Below are 17,160 nucleotides of genomic sequence, written 5' to 3' on the forward strand. Positions count from 1 at the left end.
CTTCTTTTGTTTCAGAGCACGGGCTGTAGGGCACTCAGGCTCGGTAGTTGTGGTGCCCAGGTTTAGTTGCTCTGAAGCATATGGGATCTTCCTGGATCAGGGATGAAACCTGTGTCCCCTACATTCACAGGAGGATGTTTAACCACTGGACCACCAGGGAAGTACAATGATTCTTTAAAAAATGTATTCCACGGTGAGCTTAGCTTGAGGAATGTGGGTTTATAATGAGCATCATTACATTCAAGGCTCTGACAAGGACTGCAGTAAGGTGCCTGTTTAACCCACCATTTCTCAAACTGATCTACAAGAGAGCTCTTTCCCTCTCCATATCTGTTAACACACATAGCATATTTTGGAAATGCTTCTTAAAGAATTATCTGCAAAATTATCCTTCACTTGTTTTTATTGATGAAGATGCTAAGGCCCAGAGATGAAAATAGTTGCATAAACTGAGTGAAAGAAGTGTCAACTCCATTTTTAAATTTAGGACACTATGATGACTTACAATGTGTCTTGTCCAATGAGGACTTGAAAACTTACTTTCAGCCGCCTGGAAGTTACTTGTTTCTAAGACGATAACTCTCATTTCTCTTTCTCAGTATCTGAACTTTATCCTACTTTTCCTTTCTAAAAATGGTCCTGTCCAAGGATTTCTTTGGCTTTTCTCATCCTGCCAGATGTCTCATAAGCAAGTAACAAAAGGCTCCAATTAAATTTTTCCAAGAGCCTCATCAAATCATGAAAAAAAAAATAGCAAATGAGTTTTCCAATATATACCTGGTTTATGTCAAAATTATAATACTTCTAAAAGGGAGGGAATGGTGGCCTAATTTAAACAAATACTTATGGCTACATAATGAACTGAGTAAATGACTCAGAGACTAGCAATGTATGTGCACAATCCTGTTCTCATTGTAGCTTTGAGGGGTTTTGAAGAATGTAAATTTAAAGTGCTCTGTAATTGCCATAAAATAAAGATTTTATAAATTTTCCAAATTAAAAGTGAAAATTAGTCAAAAGCTCTTTCCAAAAACTCCTTGTATGTTTGTTTATAGTTTTGTTACTGTCACCTGGCTTTTATTTGTTTCTTTTGAAAATGTTATTTATTTATTTGACTACATTGGGTCTTAGTTGCAGCACAAGGGATCTGCGTTGTGTCATGTGAGCTCTTTTTTTTTTTTTTTAAGATTTATTTATTTATTTTTTGGCTGTGGTGGGTCTTCGTTGCTGCACCCAGGCTTTCTCCAGTTGCGGAGTTACGGTGAGCAGGGGCTGCTCTTTGTTGCGGTGCGTGGGCTTCTCATTGCGGGGGCTTCTGTTGTTGCAGAGCATGGACTCTAGGCGTTCGGGCTTCAGTAGTTGTGGCACACAGGCTTAGTTGCTCCATGGCATGTAAGATCTTCCTGGAACAGGGATCAAACTAGTGTCCCCTGCATTGAAAGGTGGATTCTTTATCACTGGACCACCAGGGAAGCCTCCACGTGGGATCTTTTTAATGCAGCACACAGACTCTCTAGTTGTGGAGTGTGGGCTTAGTTGTCTGAGTCCGGTGGCATCCTAGTTCCCCAATGGGGGATTGAACCCTCACCCCCTGGATCATAAGGCGGATTCTTTACCACTGGGGCTAGGGAAGTCCCATCACCTGACTTTTAAATCCACCTGTTAAATCCTCAGTTATGAGATGCTTCTTTATGTTACTTTATCATTTTAAGATTTATTTAGGGGATCAGGGGAACTTGCGTATGTTCAGGACTGTACCCTAAAGAGTGACATCAGAGGGCTCCACACAGCTGGGGAGTAGACCTCACTAACTAGTCTAGCCAGAGTCACTAAATAGATACACAAGTGGATAAGCAAACAGCAACCACAGGCACTGGGGGTGGGGAACCAGAATACAGAGTTCCTACAATATGTTACCTAAAATGTTCAGATTTCACAACAAATTATGAGACCTGCAAATAAGCAGGAACATGTGATCCAGATACAGGGAAAATAACAGGTTTTGAGAGGGCCCAAACGTTGGACTTAATAAACAAAGACTTCAAAGCAGTTATATATATGCGCAAAGAACTAAGAGAAACCAAAGTTAAAGAATTTAAGGACAGTCTGATGACAATGCCTCCTCAGATATAGAATATCAAAAAAGAAATGATTAAAAAAAGAGCCAAGTGGAGATTCTGGAGCTAAGTATCATGAAAGTGAAAGTGAAAGTCACACAGTCGTGTCTGACTCTTTGTGATCCCATGGACTGTAGCTTGCCTGGCTCCTCTGTCCTTGGAATTCTCCAGGCAAGAGTATTGGAGTGGGTTGCTGTTTTCCTTCTCCAGGGGATCTTCCTGACCCAGGGATCAAACCCAGGTCTCCTGCACTGCAGACAGATTCTTTACCAACTGAGCCACTAGGGAAGCCCAAGGAAATTCTGGAGCTAAGTATCATAACCAAAATGAAAAACTCACCAGATGGAAGAGTAGATTTGAGCTGGCAGAAGAAGAAATAAGCAAGTGTGTGCGTGTTAGTCGCTCAGTTGTGTCTGACTCTCTATGACCCCATGGACCCTAGCCCGCCAGGCTCCTCTGTCCATGGAATTCTCCATGCAAGATTACTGGCATGGGTTGCCATTCCCTTCTCCAAGGGATCTTCCCAACCCAGGGATCAAACTTGGGTCTCCTTTATTTACTGTCTGAGCCACCAGGGAAGCCCAAAGTGAAAGTGTTAGTTGCTCAGTGATGTCCACTCTTTGCGACCCCATGGACTGTGGCCTGCCAGGCTCTGTCCATGGAATTCTCCAGGCAAGAATAAACTTGAAGATAAATCAATAGAAATTCTATGCAGTTTGAAGAACAGAGAGAAAAAAGAAGGAAGAGAAGTGAATACAGCCTTAGAGAAAAGAAATTCTGCTTTATAAAAAAATCCCAATAGAAATTCTTCAGGTTGAAATCGGGTAATACCAGGCTGTAATTGGTATACACTTGAAAAAATAAAGAGCACCAGTAAAGATAATCATGGGCTTCCCAGGTGGCACAGTGGCAAAGAATCTGCCTGTCAATACAGGAGGAGATGCAAGAGACACAGGTTCAATCCCTGGGTCAGGAAGATCCCCTGGAGGAGGAAATGGCAACCTGCTCCAGTATTCTTGTCTGGAAAATTCCATGGACAGAGGAACTTGGTGGGCTACAATCCATGGGTTCTCAAAGAGTCAGACACACAAAGATAATTATGCGTGTAATTTACAAAAGAGTATAACTGAACATTTTAAATCCTGACTGATTTAAGAAGCAATTGCATAAAGCAACATGTATGTAACTGTACTGCTGAGCCTGTAAAATAGAGAAGTATACTGTATTTGATCATAATAGCTCAAAGAAAACAGGTGAAAGCTGTCGAGTTAAGCAAATAACTGAAACATTAGAAACTTAAGTCATATGGATTTATTAACTAGCCTTATCATACTCCCAATTTTACAAGAAATTTGTAGACAAAGAGAAAACATGGACTTGGATTCAGAAAATCTGAGTTAAGTCCTTGCTTTGAGGAACTGTTAGCAGTTTAAACTTGGATGAGCTATAGCATTTTCGAGTCTCAGTTCCTTGATTTATCAAGTGCAGTTAGTGGTATGATGTCTGACCTACCTTCTTTGTCCCATTTGTCCTTTCAAAGGATCCTAGCATGTGATGCTGTATTCACAAAGCTCGTGGATTCCCATTTGTATCCCAGGCTGCAACCTGCCAGCTCAAATCCAAGTTCATCTCCAAAGTCCCCCTTCCTTCAGTCACCACCCATAGAGCCTGACTCTCATTCTCACCATCTCCCAAGGCAGAAATAAATCTTTCTTTAGGCTACTACGGCCCTTCATGTTATATCTTTAAAAAAAACATATCAGAGTATAATTGCTTCACAATGTTGTATTAGTTTCTGCTGTACAACAAAGTGAATCAGCTATACGTATACATATATCCCCTCCCTCTTGGACCTCCCTTCCATCCCCATCCCACCCCTCTAGGCCTTCACAGGTACTCACAGTACTCACAGTACTCAGTACTTCACAGAGTACTGAGCTGAACTCTCTGTGCAATACAGCAGCTTTCCACTAGCTATCTATTTTATATACGGTAGTGTGTATATATGTCAAAGCTAATCTCCCAATTCGTCCCACCCACTCCTCCCCCCATCCCACCTTGTCCACATGTCTGTTCTTTATGTCTGCATCTCTATTCCTGCCCTGCAAATAGGTTCATCTATATAATTTTTCTAGATTCCACATATATGCATTAATATACAATATTTGTTTTTCTCTTTCTGACCACTGGCACATCTTTAACTGCATTCATTCCATTCCTCAGAAGTCATTTTTTTCCCCATGAATTCTTTTCTTTTTTAGTCTGGGGTTGCTGAAGAGAAGAAAGATTCCTGTCTTTTGTCCTGTCTTAGTAGACAGTAAATAAAGGTGAATTACTGAATGCATTCGATCAGCATCAGGTCCCAAGGAGTCCGGCAACAATTGTTTCCCCCTCCTGCTTACAAAAATTATATTTTGTGTAAAAATACTGGCTCTAGTATATTTTGGTTTTATCAAGAGTTATTGCAAATCATCGGCTTCTTCTTGCACTTGGTATCTGGGGGAAGGAGGAATGCTGTAAAGCCTGTGAAAATAAGAGCCACCTCAGAAACAAATCCACAAATAGGCTAACATGATATATTTCTTACTCTGGAGGAGGTGAAAATTGTGAGTAATTTTCCCTTCCTCCTTTTTTCTATGTTATTTTGGTTTCCAAATTTCTACATCAAGTCTGTTTTGTTTTATGATTATGATAAAATGGTTGCTTGCTGATTATAAAAACAGAGTGCAAGCAAGCTCGGCTTCCATTTCAAAGCTCCTCTTTGCTGTCCCCCACCCCGAAGCAAGCGAAACCCTCCTTAAAAGCAGTTTCTTTTAGATTCTAAAAAAAAAAAAAAAAAAAAAAAAGTTTGCGAGCATTTAGGACAAAACGGGGTCTGTAAGCTCGAGTTTTATCTCTCTCCTGCTTAGCCATTAAACTCAAGAAAAACCTAAGGATGGAAGTGAGATGGAATGAGGTTGGAGGTGGGGGTGGGTGACAGCCCCTGGGGTGCGGCAGCGCTCAGCCTAGCGCGACTCGCGTGTGGTCACTTATTGGCTAGCCGGTCCCGGCCCTTGGCCAATCCCTGGGCGCTGGGTCGTCATGGCGACGAGGAATCTAACACGGGCGCTGTGCCCCAAGCTTGGTGGTGGGAGAGCTGGGGACGATGGCGCAGAACCTGTACGGTCCACGAGTCCGGATTGGCAACTGGAATGAGGACGTCTACCTGGAGGAGGTACGAAGGCTGTGGCCCGGCACTGCCCACCCATGGCCCGGGGACTCCCACCCCTGGCCCAAGTTCCGGCCCCTTCTTTGAGCATCCCAAGCCTCCTTTCTAACCCAGCTCACATTCAATGTCCCTAAAACCCCATCTCCCTATGAACTCCCTGAGAATCTCACAGGCTGTCCCACAAGTTCACACCCTTCCACTCTTTCTCTTTTTAGTTTTTTAACATTTATTTGTTTTTATTGGAGTCTAACTTCCACGTGTAAAACAGAAAGCTAGTGGGAAGCTTCTGTATAGCACAGGGAGCTCAGCTGGGTGCTCTATAATGACCTAGAGGGTTGGGATGGGCGTGGGGAGGGAGGGAGGTCCAAGAGGGAGGGGACATATATGTACTTATAGCTGATTCACATTGTTGTACAGCAGAAACTAACACAACATTGTAAGGCAATTGTGTTGGTGGTGGTGGTCAGTCACTGTCGTGTCAGACTCTGCAGCCTCCTGCTACAGTCTGTAAGGTCCAGGTACAGTTTCTGCTGTACAACAAAGTGAACCAGCTATATGTATGTATATATATGTCCCCTCCTTCTTGGATTTCCCTCCCATCTCCCCATTCTGCCCCGCCTCCAGGTCATCACAGAGCACCAGCTGAGCTCCCTGTGCTGTACAGCAACTTCCCACTAGCTATTTTACACGTGATAGTGTATATACGTCAACGCTACTTTCTCGATTCGTCCCACCATTCCCTTCCACACCCCCACTGTGTTCACAAGTCCACTTTCTATGTCTGCATCTCTATTCCTGTCCTGCAAATAGGTCTATCAGTACCATTTTTCTAGATTCCATATGTGTATGTTAATATATGATATTTTTCTTTCTCTTTCTGACTTACTTCACTCTGTATGACAGACTCTAGGTTCACTGCATCTTTAGGCCTCCGAAACTCTCAACATCCCTCTCTGTGTCTCTAGTCCAGAGCCCCACTAAATTCCCTCTGTTCCTTAGAGACTTACAGACTCGAAGCTTCAGTCCAGGTGAGAAGGCAGGCCCTAAGCAAAATTACTGCCCCCATCCCCGTCACATATCACCTCCTAAGGGTCCCAGTAGCATCCCTTTTACTGATCTTATACTCATTGCCCTGAACTTCTCCTGTGGTGGTCTTAACTAGACCCTGGGCCATCAGGGAGGACTTCTAGTGTTCATCATCAGAGAACTAGCAGAGACCTCAGGAGGGGGAGCATATGACCTTCAAATGTTACTCATGTTTGTCACTGGTTGAAGTAATTACAGGTGATTATTCTTTTTCATGTCTTTCTAAACAGTCCAAATGAAATTTAAAAAGTAATGCTAAAATGTAATGCTGAAAAGCCTACCACTTCCTTTATCCTCACATTTCTTTTTTCATTCTAAAATTTTGCTTTTTCAACTTGATGTTCTTTTGACCTAAAAGCTCTGTGTGTATTAGTCAGGACTCTTGTTGACTGTTTGGATTTCATTCATTTTTTTCTTTAACCAGGAGATCATGAAAGACTTCTTAGCAAAGAGAGATAAGGGACAACTTCTCATACAGAGAAACAGAAGACTAAAAGAGAATCTTTTGAGACCGGTAATTATAAATTCAAACAATGTTTTCAAAACTTTATCAAATTAAGTGTGAGAATATGTTAAGCAAGCAAATATTGCATAAGTGAGTGGTCATTTGGAAAATTCCTATTTTTCTCTTTAAATAATCACAATGTTTAAAATTCCCTAAGATTTTAGAAGAGCTTCCTTGGTGGCTCAGCAGTTAAGAATTCACCTGCCAATGCAGGAGACCTGGGTTTGATCCCTCGGTCAGGAAAATCTCCTGGAGAAGGAAATGGCAACCCACTTCAGTATTCTTGCTTGAGAAATCCCATGAAAAGAGGAGCCTGGAGGGCTACAGTCCATGCGATGGCAAAAGAGTCAGCTATGACTGAGCGATTAAACAACAGAAACAAGATTTCAGAAATGTGAGATGTTTACTATTAATTATGTTTATCTATATTTTCCAAATCGGTCATGTCAGACTCTTTTGACCCCATGGACTGTGGCTTGCCAGGCTCCTCCGTCCATAGGATTTTCCAGGTAAGAATACTGGAATGGGTGGTCATTTCCTTCTCCAGGGGGTCTTTTCAACCCAGGGATCAAACCTGGGTCTCCTGCATTGCAGGCAGATTCTTTACCAACTGTGCTACCAGGGAAGCCTCTCCAAATTAAGAAATGAATAGGTTGATGCATTCATAAGTAAAATTCCTGTTTGTTGGTGCTCAAGAAAGTTTCAAGGCATGTAATGGAATAGTAATTCTCCTGGAATAGTAATGGAATCAATCCATGTGATTTCTCATAAACTTTATTTTACTTCATTTGGGATTATCAGGTATTTCAGTTTGGCAAATTGGGAGCAGATTGGTGGCACGAAAAGAAAGAATAAGGATCCGAGAAAATTCAAGTCCATTCCTTATTAAAATAGGGTAGGGACATCCCCAGTGGTCCAATGGTTAAGACTCTGCCTTCCAATGCAGGGGGCGTGGGTTCCATCCGTGGTCTGGGAGCTATATCCCACATGCCACGGGGTGCAGCCAAAAGTTAAAATAAAATGGGGGTACATCTGCGGTGGCAGAAGGAATTGCATGGTTTATTTGAAAAACTCCTATTTCAATTGCAGATGCAGCTTTCCGTATCTGAAGACGGATACATTCACTATGGCGACAAAGTGATGCTTGTGAGTCCCGACCATCCTGAGACAGAGGCTGATCTGTTTCTGCCCGGGGACCTCAGCCTGTGTATGACTCCAGATGAGATTAAAGCCCATCTGAGCAATGAATTAGAGATGCCCTGTGGCCTGAGTGCAGCTCAAGCCAAGATCCCAGTTGGCAGAAACACTTTTACTATTTTGTGGTAAAGAAACTTGAATTGTATAATAGGCTCCTTTGCATCACAAATCTCTTTTCACTTGCTTCTTAAGGATCCCCTGGAATGAGAGCACTAGTGGTTGGAGTCAGAGGTTATATGAACATTCTCTGTGATTCTCATCCTATTTTCTTATCTTGAGAATGATTGTCAAGGGGTCTTTACAATCCCTTTTCCATAAACATCAGGATAGTGGGTAACTTGAGCTCAATTCCAGACGCATCATTTGAAAGTATTGATCCAGGGAATAAAATTCAGATTCTGCCTGAGAAGCCAAGTGGGGTTTTCCTGATATCATTTCCTAATGCTTTGAGCTCATCCAAGTGCTTTCATTATTTTTAATGTTGCTATGCTATTTCTGCATCAGAAATATATAATTGAATGTAAGATAGTACACAGAGATTTGCTCTTTTTTTTTTTTTTTGAGATTTGCTCTTTTAAAATTAATTATCCACTTAAAATGTGCTTGAGTTTTTGTAGATGAGCGTTTAAGTCCTTGGAGAATAGATATGTAATAACAATTAAAAGTTATTGTTTACAGTTTGTTACTAATGATAACAAGTTTATATGACAGGCATATAGTCAGTCCTTTAAGTTTTTAGATTTTTTTTTTAACGCAGACTATGTTAAAACAAGTAAAAATTGATCACAATTTCTGTTTCCTGGACGATTAAGAGGGAAGAGTATACCAAATGTCTGCAAGTTTGTTACCTTGCTTCTCTCTAAAGATGTCAGTGTTTGGAAACGTCATGTATAGACTAGGGAATATAGTCAGTAATATAATAATTTTAAATGTCATCAGGTGGTAACTAGATTTATTGTGGTGATCATCTCATGATGTATATAAATGTTGAATTATGTTGTATATACTTAAAACTAAATGTAACATTATATATCAATTGTACTTCAGTTAAAAAAAATGTCAGTGAACTTGGGCCAATTCATTAGTGTAGGACAATATGATGTGCTCAGTCCATCCTAGGCTCACAGAGTGGGAACGTTCTGTGTCCTGACTGTGTTGGAAGGTGGTGAATAAGGTGCCAGCAAGATTCGAAGGTCAAAAGAAAAGATCTTTCAGTTACTGTATACAAGTAGGCATCATCTCAGTCCTGTTCAACTCTTTGGGACCCCATAGGCTGTAGCCTGCCAGGCTTCTTGGTCCATGGAATTTCTCAGGCAATACTGGAGCAGGTTGCAATTTTCCTATTCCAGGGACTCTTTTGTGACCTAGGGATTGAACCCAAGTCTCTTGCATCTCCTGCACTGCAGGCAGATTCTTTACCACTGGCACCACCTGGTTCGGTCTCTGGGTTGGGAAGATCCCCTGGAAAAGGAAATGGCAACCCACTCAGTATTCTGTATGCCTGGAAAATTCCACAGATAGCAGAGCCTGGTCTCTGCTGTCTATGGGATCGCACGACTTAGCGACTGAACAACAACATGGTATATAGAGTCCATGGGGTTGTAAGAGTTGGACATGACTTAGGGACTAAACCACCAGGAAAATTATAAACAAAACTGCATACACACAAAAATAAAGCTGTAGAATGATCCTAATACAGAGAATTGACATTATATTCATTCTCCACCGACAGTGCAGCTGGAGAGGTCATCGGTCAAGTCCTTAGATACGGGCAGAACTTCCGCCTTGGGATAACAGGAGGATTTGATGACAGAATGGTGAGTCATCATGTTGCATGTCTACTGGGACCAGTCACTTTTGTTTCCGAGTGGGCTACTGGCTACTTACTGAAGTGGACAGAGAACTCTACAGGTATGGGCTCCATCTCTGGTCTCATTATAGTATCAGACTGCAGCTTTTCCAAGGCAGTTTTGGGCCAATTCTTTGCTTCCAACCTCATGGATTACAAAAATACATCCTTAAAAGCTAAAGAGTAAGAGGGAAAAAACCCTTTTTGCAATACATCTGGTAAAAAGCAAAAATTCATACCACCTCCACTTGTAAGTTAAATGATCAGGTTATATAATAATAATCTGACAGCTTCTTTTTTAAGTGAAAAAAGGTTTATTCAGGGAGATACACACTCCATAGGCAGAATGTAGGCCATCTCAGAAGGTGAGAGGCCCTGACAGCTGTTTAATGTCACCCATGTAATGTATTTGCATAAATCAGGGAGCATAAGTCTTTGATCCTTACCTCCACCCTGGGGATTCAGACAAATATGAATTCCAGCTTTGATGCATACCTATGGGATGGGACTTTGGGTTAAGTTATTTAACCTTTTTGCATCTTGTCTATAAAAATGGAGGTTATTATACCATGTTGTTGTTGTTTAGTCACTAAGTCGTGTCCGACTCTTTGTGACCTCATGAACTGTAGCACACCAACCTTCCCTGTCTTTCACTATCTCCCGGAGTTTGCTCAAGTTCATTTCCGTTGAGTTCGTGATGCCATCCAACCATCTCATCCTCCGCCGCTCCCTTCTCCTCCTGCCTTCAATCTTTGCCAGCATCAAAGTCTTTTCCAATTATACCTTACTATATGTGTAGTGCTTCACATACATTAACTCATTTATTCCTCCCAACAAGTCTTTAAAAATAAGGACTATTTACCACAGTTTTACTGATGGGAAAACTGAAGCACGGCAAATTAATTGATTTTGTTCCAAGTCACATGTCTACTAAATGGCAGAGCTGGTGTTAATGTAACATTTTTCATTGAATCAAAGATTCCTTTATTGTTTGATGTGGCATCATCAGCATCATTTTTATTTTTGTACCACTAAGAAATTAATGCTGGCAGTTACACTCTGAAACATCATAGATGGTAAGCTGCAGCCTGATTTTATTTTAAGTTTTTGTTTCATATTGAGTATAGCCGATTAACAATGCTGTGATAGCATCAGGTGATGGTCAGAGGGACTCAGACATACATAAATATGTATCCTCTCTCCCCTAAACTCCCCTCCCATCTGGGTTGCTACATAACATTGAGTGGAGCTCCCTGTGCTATACAGTAGGTCCTTATTGGTTATCCATTTTAAATATGGCAGCGGGTACATGTCCATCCCAAACTCTCTTAATTATCCCTTTCCCCCATCCTTTCCCCCACCTCACCTCCCCCAGCAACCAGAAGTTCATTGTCTAAGTCTGTGAGTCTGTTTTGTAAATAAGTTCATTTGTATCGTTTCTTTTTAGATTCTGCCTATGAGTGATATGTGATATTTCTCCTTCTCTGTCTGACTTTACTCAGTATACAATATACAAGTCTACCCACAATGTGCAGCTGAATTTTTTTGGTATTAGTTTACTTTTAATAATAAAATTCATTGATGTAATTAAATTCAATCTAATCTTAATCAATCCTGACCACACATAAAATTCTTTTCTCAAGCTTCCTTTTTCATAAACTTCCCCGTGTGCAGCCTGATTTTAAATGTGAAAATTAGAGGAAATATCTCATCAGAGAGAGGACAGTAAATCATCACTGTTTTATCGAGAGAGGAACCCTACTAACATTTTGGCTTATTTTATAAAGGGAAAATCTTAAAATGTAGGGAAGATCACAAGCACTACAACATTTGGATATAATTTTTTTCTTTTCTTTTCCCTTTCTCTTTGTTTTCCTGCTCCTTCTTTTCCTACCTCCCCCTTCCATCTCATCTCTCTCTCTCTTTCCTGTAAATCATCTATTCTTTGCCTGTTCATTGCCTTAGGCTTTAATATCTGCTCTTTCACAGATGATAAAAATGTGCCATGTGTGTTGCTAGTATTTCCTCTCTTTTGTTGCTTGGCTTTTAAATTGTATCTGTTCTAATCTCTGTTTGAGTCAAACCTATCAGTGCTTTTCTTTGTAATTCCTTCCATGGCTCAGAGCCTTTGAAGTCTGCTCCAAAGATGTGATAAAAAGAGTAACTTGTATTAATTTTTAGATGTCTGAACTTAAAGTATTGCTTAAGTTTATTCTTTGATCCACTTGGGATTTATTTTGATCAAGGGCTTAATGTGAACATCTAAATTTCCCCCAAATGACTTGTTGGTTGTATCTGTGTTATTTCTTGAGTAATTATCCCTTTCTTCACTGAAATGTGCTCCGTACATTATTACATATGGCTGTTTCTGAGCTTCTTATTTGGGACTGTTGAACTGAAGTTGTCTATTTTTTTATTCCCCGAGTGTAGCTTTATAATACAAATTTGAGGACTTGTAGGGCTAATTCCTTCTTTGAATTATGTTAGGAATTAATCTTTCAGTTAAATATAGTAATAATTTTTTCAAGTCCCTCTGCCCCTGTAGGGGGGAATATCACTTGGTGTTTTGACTGACACTGTAAAATTAAGTACATTCACCTATTTAGTAGCTTTACAGTATTTGTCTTCTGAGATGTCTGTTTCTTCGATTATACTTTTCTTTCTTTGTTTCTTTGTCTTTTTTTCGTTGGCCACATTGTGAGGCATGTGGGAATCTCCCCCAAACTGGAATTGAACCTGCACCCGCTGCAGTGGGAGCAGAGGCTCTTAACCACTGGAGCAACAGGGAAGTCCCTATCCAATCATTCCTTTCTACATCTCAGTAAAGTTTTGTGCTCTCCTTCCCGTAGATCTGACACTGATCTCATCAAGGTTATTATTTGATATCTTCTATTTTGGAAGCTATTAAGGCAGGTCCTTTTGACAGTTGCAGTAAAAAATAGAAGAAAATCATTGATTTTTTTCTTCTCATCTTTGATGAAACCACTTACTCATGAATTCTAGTTGCTTCTCTTGTGACTTCTAGGTATGCAGTCATCTCATGGTCAAATTATGACAATTTTATCTCATCCCAAGTTCTCATACCTCTTGTTTCTATTTCTCATCTTTTAATTAGCAAGCCCTTTCAAGATATTTATGAAAAATCTGGTGATGGTGGCCATCTAGATTTGTTCCTGATTGTCTTAATATTTTTCTTTATATGAAAAAAGCAACATTTGTGGCTTGAGATGTATATTATTTTCGATTATCTCAGAATGGCATGGCCATTCTCCCCATCAGCCAGGCTGAAGCCACAGTACATCTTGGACTTATCTTTCTTTCCCACCCGCATACAGCTCCAGTTGCTAGGTCCTATGGCTCTTCCTTCATAATGCAGTCTGGTCCATCTTTGCATTCCCGATGCCACTTCCCATAGCTTGATCCCTTCAGTCTATCCTGACTTTATCCCATACTGGCATGATGCTCTCAGATTGACCCTTTAAAAGGTCAGCTCTTCTCACCTCCCATCTGCAGTGAAAAGTCAGTAGTGCTCCCTCTTCCCACCTCCTAATTGCCCTCTGCATTAAGTGCTGCTGGTGACTGGCATTTAAAGCCCTCTGTAATATGTCCCTGGGGCTTCAGTGGTGGCTCAGTGGTAAAGAACCTGTCTGCCAATGTAGGGGACGAGGGTTCCATCCCTGGGTTGGGAAGATCCCTTGGAGATGGAAATGGCCACCCACTCCAGTATTCTTGTCTGGGAAATCCCATGGACAGAGAAGCCTGGCTTGCTGCAGCCTATGGGGTCATAAAAGAGTCAGACACAACTGAGCAACTGAACAACAATATATCCCCTCCGTCCTGACCCATGCTCATCCCCTCTGGCTCCCTGGCAAAATATCACCTCCTATTTGGGGTCTTTCCTGAGCCCCTGGGAGAGCAAGTGTTCCCACCTGTCCCCTCTTGTAGCTCTTGGCATCCCTGCTGGACACCATACCTTACAGATGCTTCCATTTCAATCCTCTCTCCTGTTAGTCAGGAAACTTCTAGAGGGCAGGAATTCATTTCCACCTTCCCCAGAGTGCTTCATGCCACAGCTTTGCATAGAAAAGATGTTTAGTGAACAGTGATCAAAATATGCAGAAATAACTGCCAGGGGCAGGGTGGAAGGTGTATTGGTAAACAGCTGACCAGGAACTAACGTTATGGACTTTTTAGCAAAATGGGGTGCTGCAACGTTAAAAAGTCAGCCAGAGAGCTGACAGAAGTCTCAAGTGTGGACATCAATTCCAGAGGGGCTGAGGCCCCCTTGGAGGCTTACATATGAATATCAGCTGTGCTGGTGCTGGTTTTAAGCGCATTCACTTCACACAGTACATTTCATGCAGCATTATTCGTAATGAATAAAATACCGATCCAAACCCGATGCCCTGAGCAAGAGGAGGAGTGCAGAAGAAGGAGAAGGAGGCTAGGTTTGGTATTCAAAGAAAGGGAAAGCAGTTAGAGGTGATTCGAGGGTGAGTGGTCTCAGCCTCTGAGACAGCCTTTTTGAGATAAAGTTGAGTGTCCTCATACGATCAGTAAGAGCAGGGCTTTTGAAAACTGCTTTTGAACACACTGGGCTTCCCTGGTGGCTCAGACGGTAAAGAATTTGCCTGCCAGTATAAGAGACCCAGGTTCAATCCCTGGGTTGGGAAGATCCCTGGAGAAGGGAATGGCAACCCATTCCAGTATTTTTGCCTGGAGAATCCCATGGGCAGAGGAGCCTGGCAGGCTACAGCCCATGGAGTAGCACAGAGTCGGACATGACTGAGCGACTAACACTTTCATTTTTTGAACACACTGGCTGTGCAGCTAGTGAACTGTTGCTTGCATAGATATGATAGAAAACATCTGCTTGCTGTCCTTTTCAGTTATATTTATCAAGTGACCACAGGACCCTTCTGAAGTCATCCAAGAGATCCTGGCTCCAGGAGGTGTTCCTGACGCATGAGGATTCCTACCTGAACTGCTGGCAGGCTGCCTTCCCTCATCCCCAGCTTCGCCTGGAGTACGAGGGCTCCCCCGTCCCGGTGAGCACAGCTGTATGTGCCGATGCTGTGAAGTGGCTGCGAAGCATTCCTGTGTGTAAGATGGAGGCTTGTCAGGGCTCTGATGGCTCCCGTGCCTTATGGACTTTCACTCTGTCTCTTTTTCATTTCTTTTAAAAAATATATTATTTATTTATTTTTATTATAAATTTTTTTTTTTTTTTGCTGCACTGCATGGCATGTAGGATCTTATAAATAGTTCCCTGACCAGAGATTGAACCTGTGCTCCCTTCAGTGGAAGCACGGTCTTTTTTTTTTTTTTTTTTTAAATTTAAATTAGAGTATAATTTCTTTATAATATTATGACGATTTCTGGCATACATCAGCATGAATCAGCCATCAGCCATAGGTATACATATGTCCCCTCCCTCTTAAACCTCCCTCCCACCTCCCACCCCATCCCACCCCTCTAGGTTGTCACAGAGCACTGGGTTTGAGCTCCCTGTGTCATACAGCAACTTTCCATTAGCTCTCTATTTTACATATGGTAATGTATATGTTTCAATACTACTCTCTCACATCATCCCACCTTCTCCTTCCCCCACTGTGTCCACAAGTCTGTTCTCTTTGTCTGTGTGTCCTTTGCTGCCCTACAAGTAGGATCACCAGTGTCATCTTTCTAGATTCCATATATGTGTGTTAATATCTGATATTTGTCTTTCTCTTTCTGACTTACTTCACACTGTATAACAGGCTCTAGGTTCATCCACCTCATTAGAGCTGACTCAAATGGGAAGCACAGAGTCTTAGCCACTGGACCACCAGGGCAGTCCCTTGTTTTCATTCCTAACTCAAGTTTGGGAAGTACTGTTTTCCCCGGTGGCAGCATCCTGCCTCAGTGCTTCTCCATGCTGACTGCACATACAGTCACCCACACAGCTTCATAAAAATGCGGAGGCCCAGGCCCTGCCCCTGAGATGAGGCTGAGAACCACTCCCCTGACACTGTAAAGATGCTGCTGCTGCTTTCTTTCAGGCCTCTGTTAAGTCCTCATTTCTACTAAGTCAGATAGATTTATCCATTTTATTCTTAATGGATTATGCATTTGGTGTTGTAGATAAAAAATCTTTTTGTTTTTTTCTTGGGTGCATGGCTTGTAGGATCATAGTTCCCTGAACAGGGACTGAACTTGGGTCATGGCAGTGAAAGCCTGGAATCCTAACCACTAGGCAACCAGGGAGCTCCCTAAGTCCTCACTTCTAAAGAGCCTGGGTAATCTGGAGGAGTGAAGGACAGGGCAGGGCAGCCACCAGGTGAGCACAAGGCTGGCTGTTTTCTCAGGAGTCTGGGCCCTGCGGATGGCAGCAGAGTTCTGGATGGGGAGGCAGGTGCAGAGGTGCAGAGCTTTTCAAGTACCAGAGGCTGTGCTTTTTGCTTATGAGACATCAGGCAGATGAAGACCGAGGGGTCATTAGAAGTTATTGGGAGAGTGCAGACTTATAGCCAGGAAGGACTTAAAGAGCTGGCCATCCAGGGATTTCCAGTTACCAGCCACTCTGGATCTACCCAATGCAGTGGGCTTCTCTCTCAAGCTCCACAGCCGGACCCAGGTTTGCAAGGGTCTTTTTTTTTTTTTAATATTTATTTCCCTGCACCAGATCTTAGCTGTGAAATGTGGGATCTAGTTCCCCGACCAGGGATTGAACTGGAACCCCCTGGATGAGAGTGCAGAGTCTTAGCCAGTGGGCCACCAGAGAAGTCCCTGCAAGGGTGTTTCTCCCAGCATGGAGAATATCCACGTGGTCCACAGTGATGCATGCTTGACAGATTTCTACTGGCCTTTGCCAAGCTTTGTTCTCCTTGAAATTGCCTCTCATCTCCACAGTTTAAACTGTCAGTATCTCAGCTTCAATATCTATAAAATGAGGACATATGATGATGTCCAACTTATGAGGTTTTATGAGGATTAAACAGTTAGTACATTTACCATGCTTATTAGAAAAGTAGAAAGAAAGAGACTTCCCTGGTCGACAAACTAAGACCCCACATGTTGTGTAGCATGGACACATTTTTTTTTAAAGTGCGAGAAAAGAGTGGATAAAACTGATTCGCTTTGCTTGCACCTGAATGTAGTGCAATATTATATGTAAATCGACTATGTTGTTGTTCAGTCTCTAAGTCACGTCTGACTC

General features: G+C 42.0%; 1 protein-coding gene across 3 annotated transcripts in view; it reads left to right on the forward strand.

The window, feature by feature from the left end:
- The window catches only part of CFAP161 (cilia and flagella associated protein 161), a 51,591-nt gene that overhangs the window by 25,078 nt on the left and 9,353 nt on the right, over positions 1 to 17,160 (forward strand). The window contains exons 1-5 of one of the 3 annotated variants that reach the window (XM_014476382.2): positions 5,207 to 5,331; positions 6,836 to 6,925; positions 8,006 to 8,238; positions 9,846 to 9,930; positions 14,852 to 15,010. In XM_014476382.2, coding sequence (XP_014331868.1) covers positions 5,263 to 5,331; positions 6,836 to 6,925; positions 8,006 to 8,238; positions 9,846 to 9,930; positions 14,852 to 15,010 — 636 coding nt within the window. In that variant the 5' untranslated portion in view covers positions 5,207 to 5,262. Of the gene's footprint in view, positions 1 to 5,206; positions 5,332 to 6,835; positions 6,926 to 8,005; positions 8,239 to 9,845; positions 9,931 to 14,851; positions 15,011 to 17,160 lie in introns of those variants that run through there. The other 2 variants (XM_070358159.1, XM_005889743.2) reach the window with 2 other exon arrangements.

The sequence above is a fragment of the Bos mutus genome, chromosome 21 (assembly GCF_027580195.1).
Source record: "Bos mutus isolate GX-2022 chromosome 21, NWIPB_WYAK_1.1, whole genome shotgun sequence".
NCBI lineage: Eukaryota > Metazoa > Chordata > Mammalia > Artiodactyla > Bovidae > Bos > Bos mutus.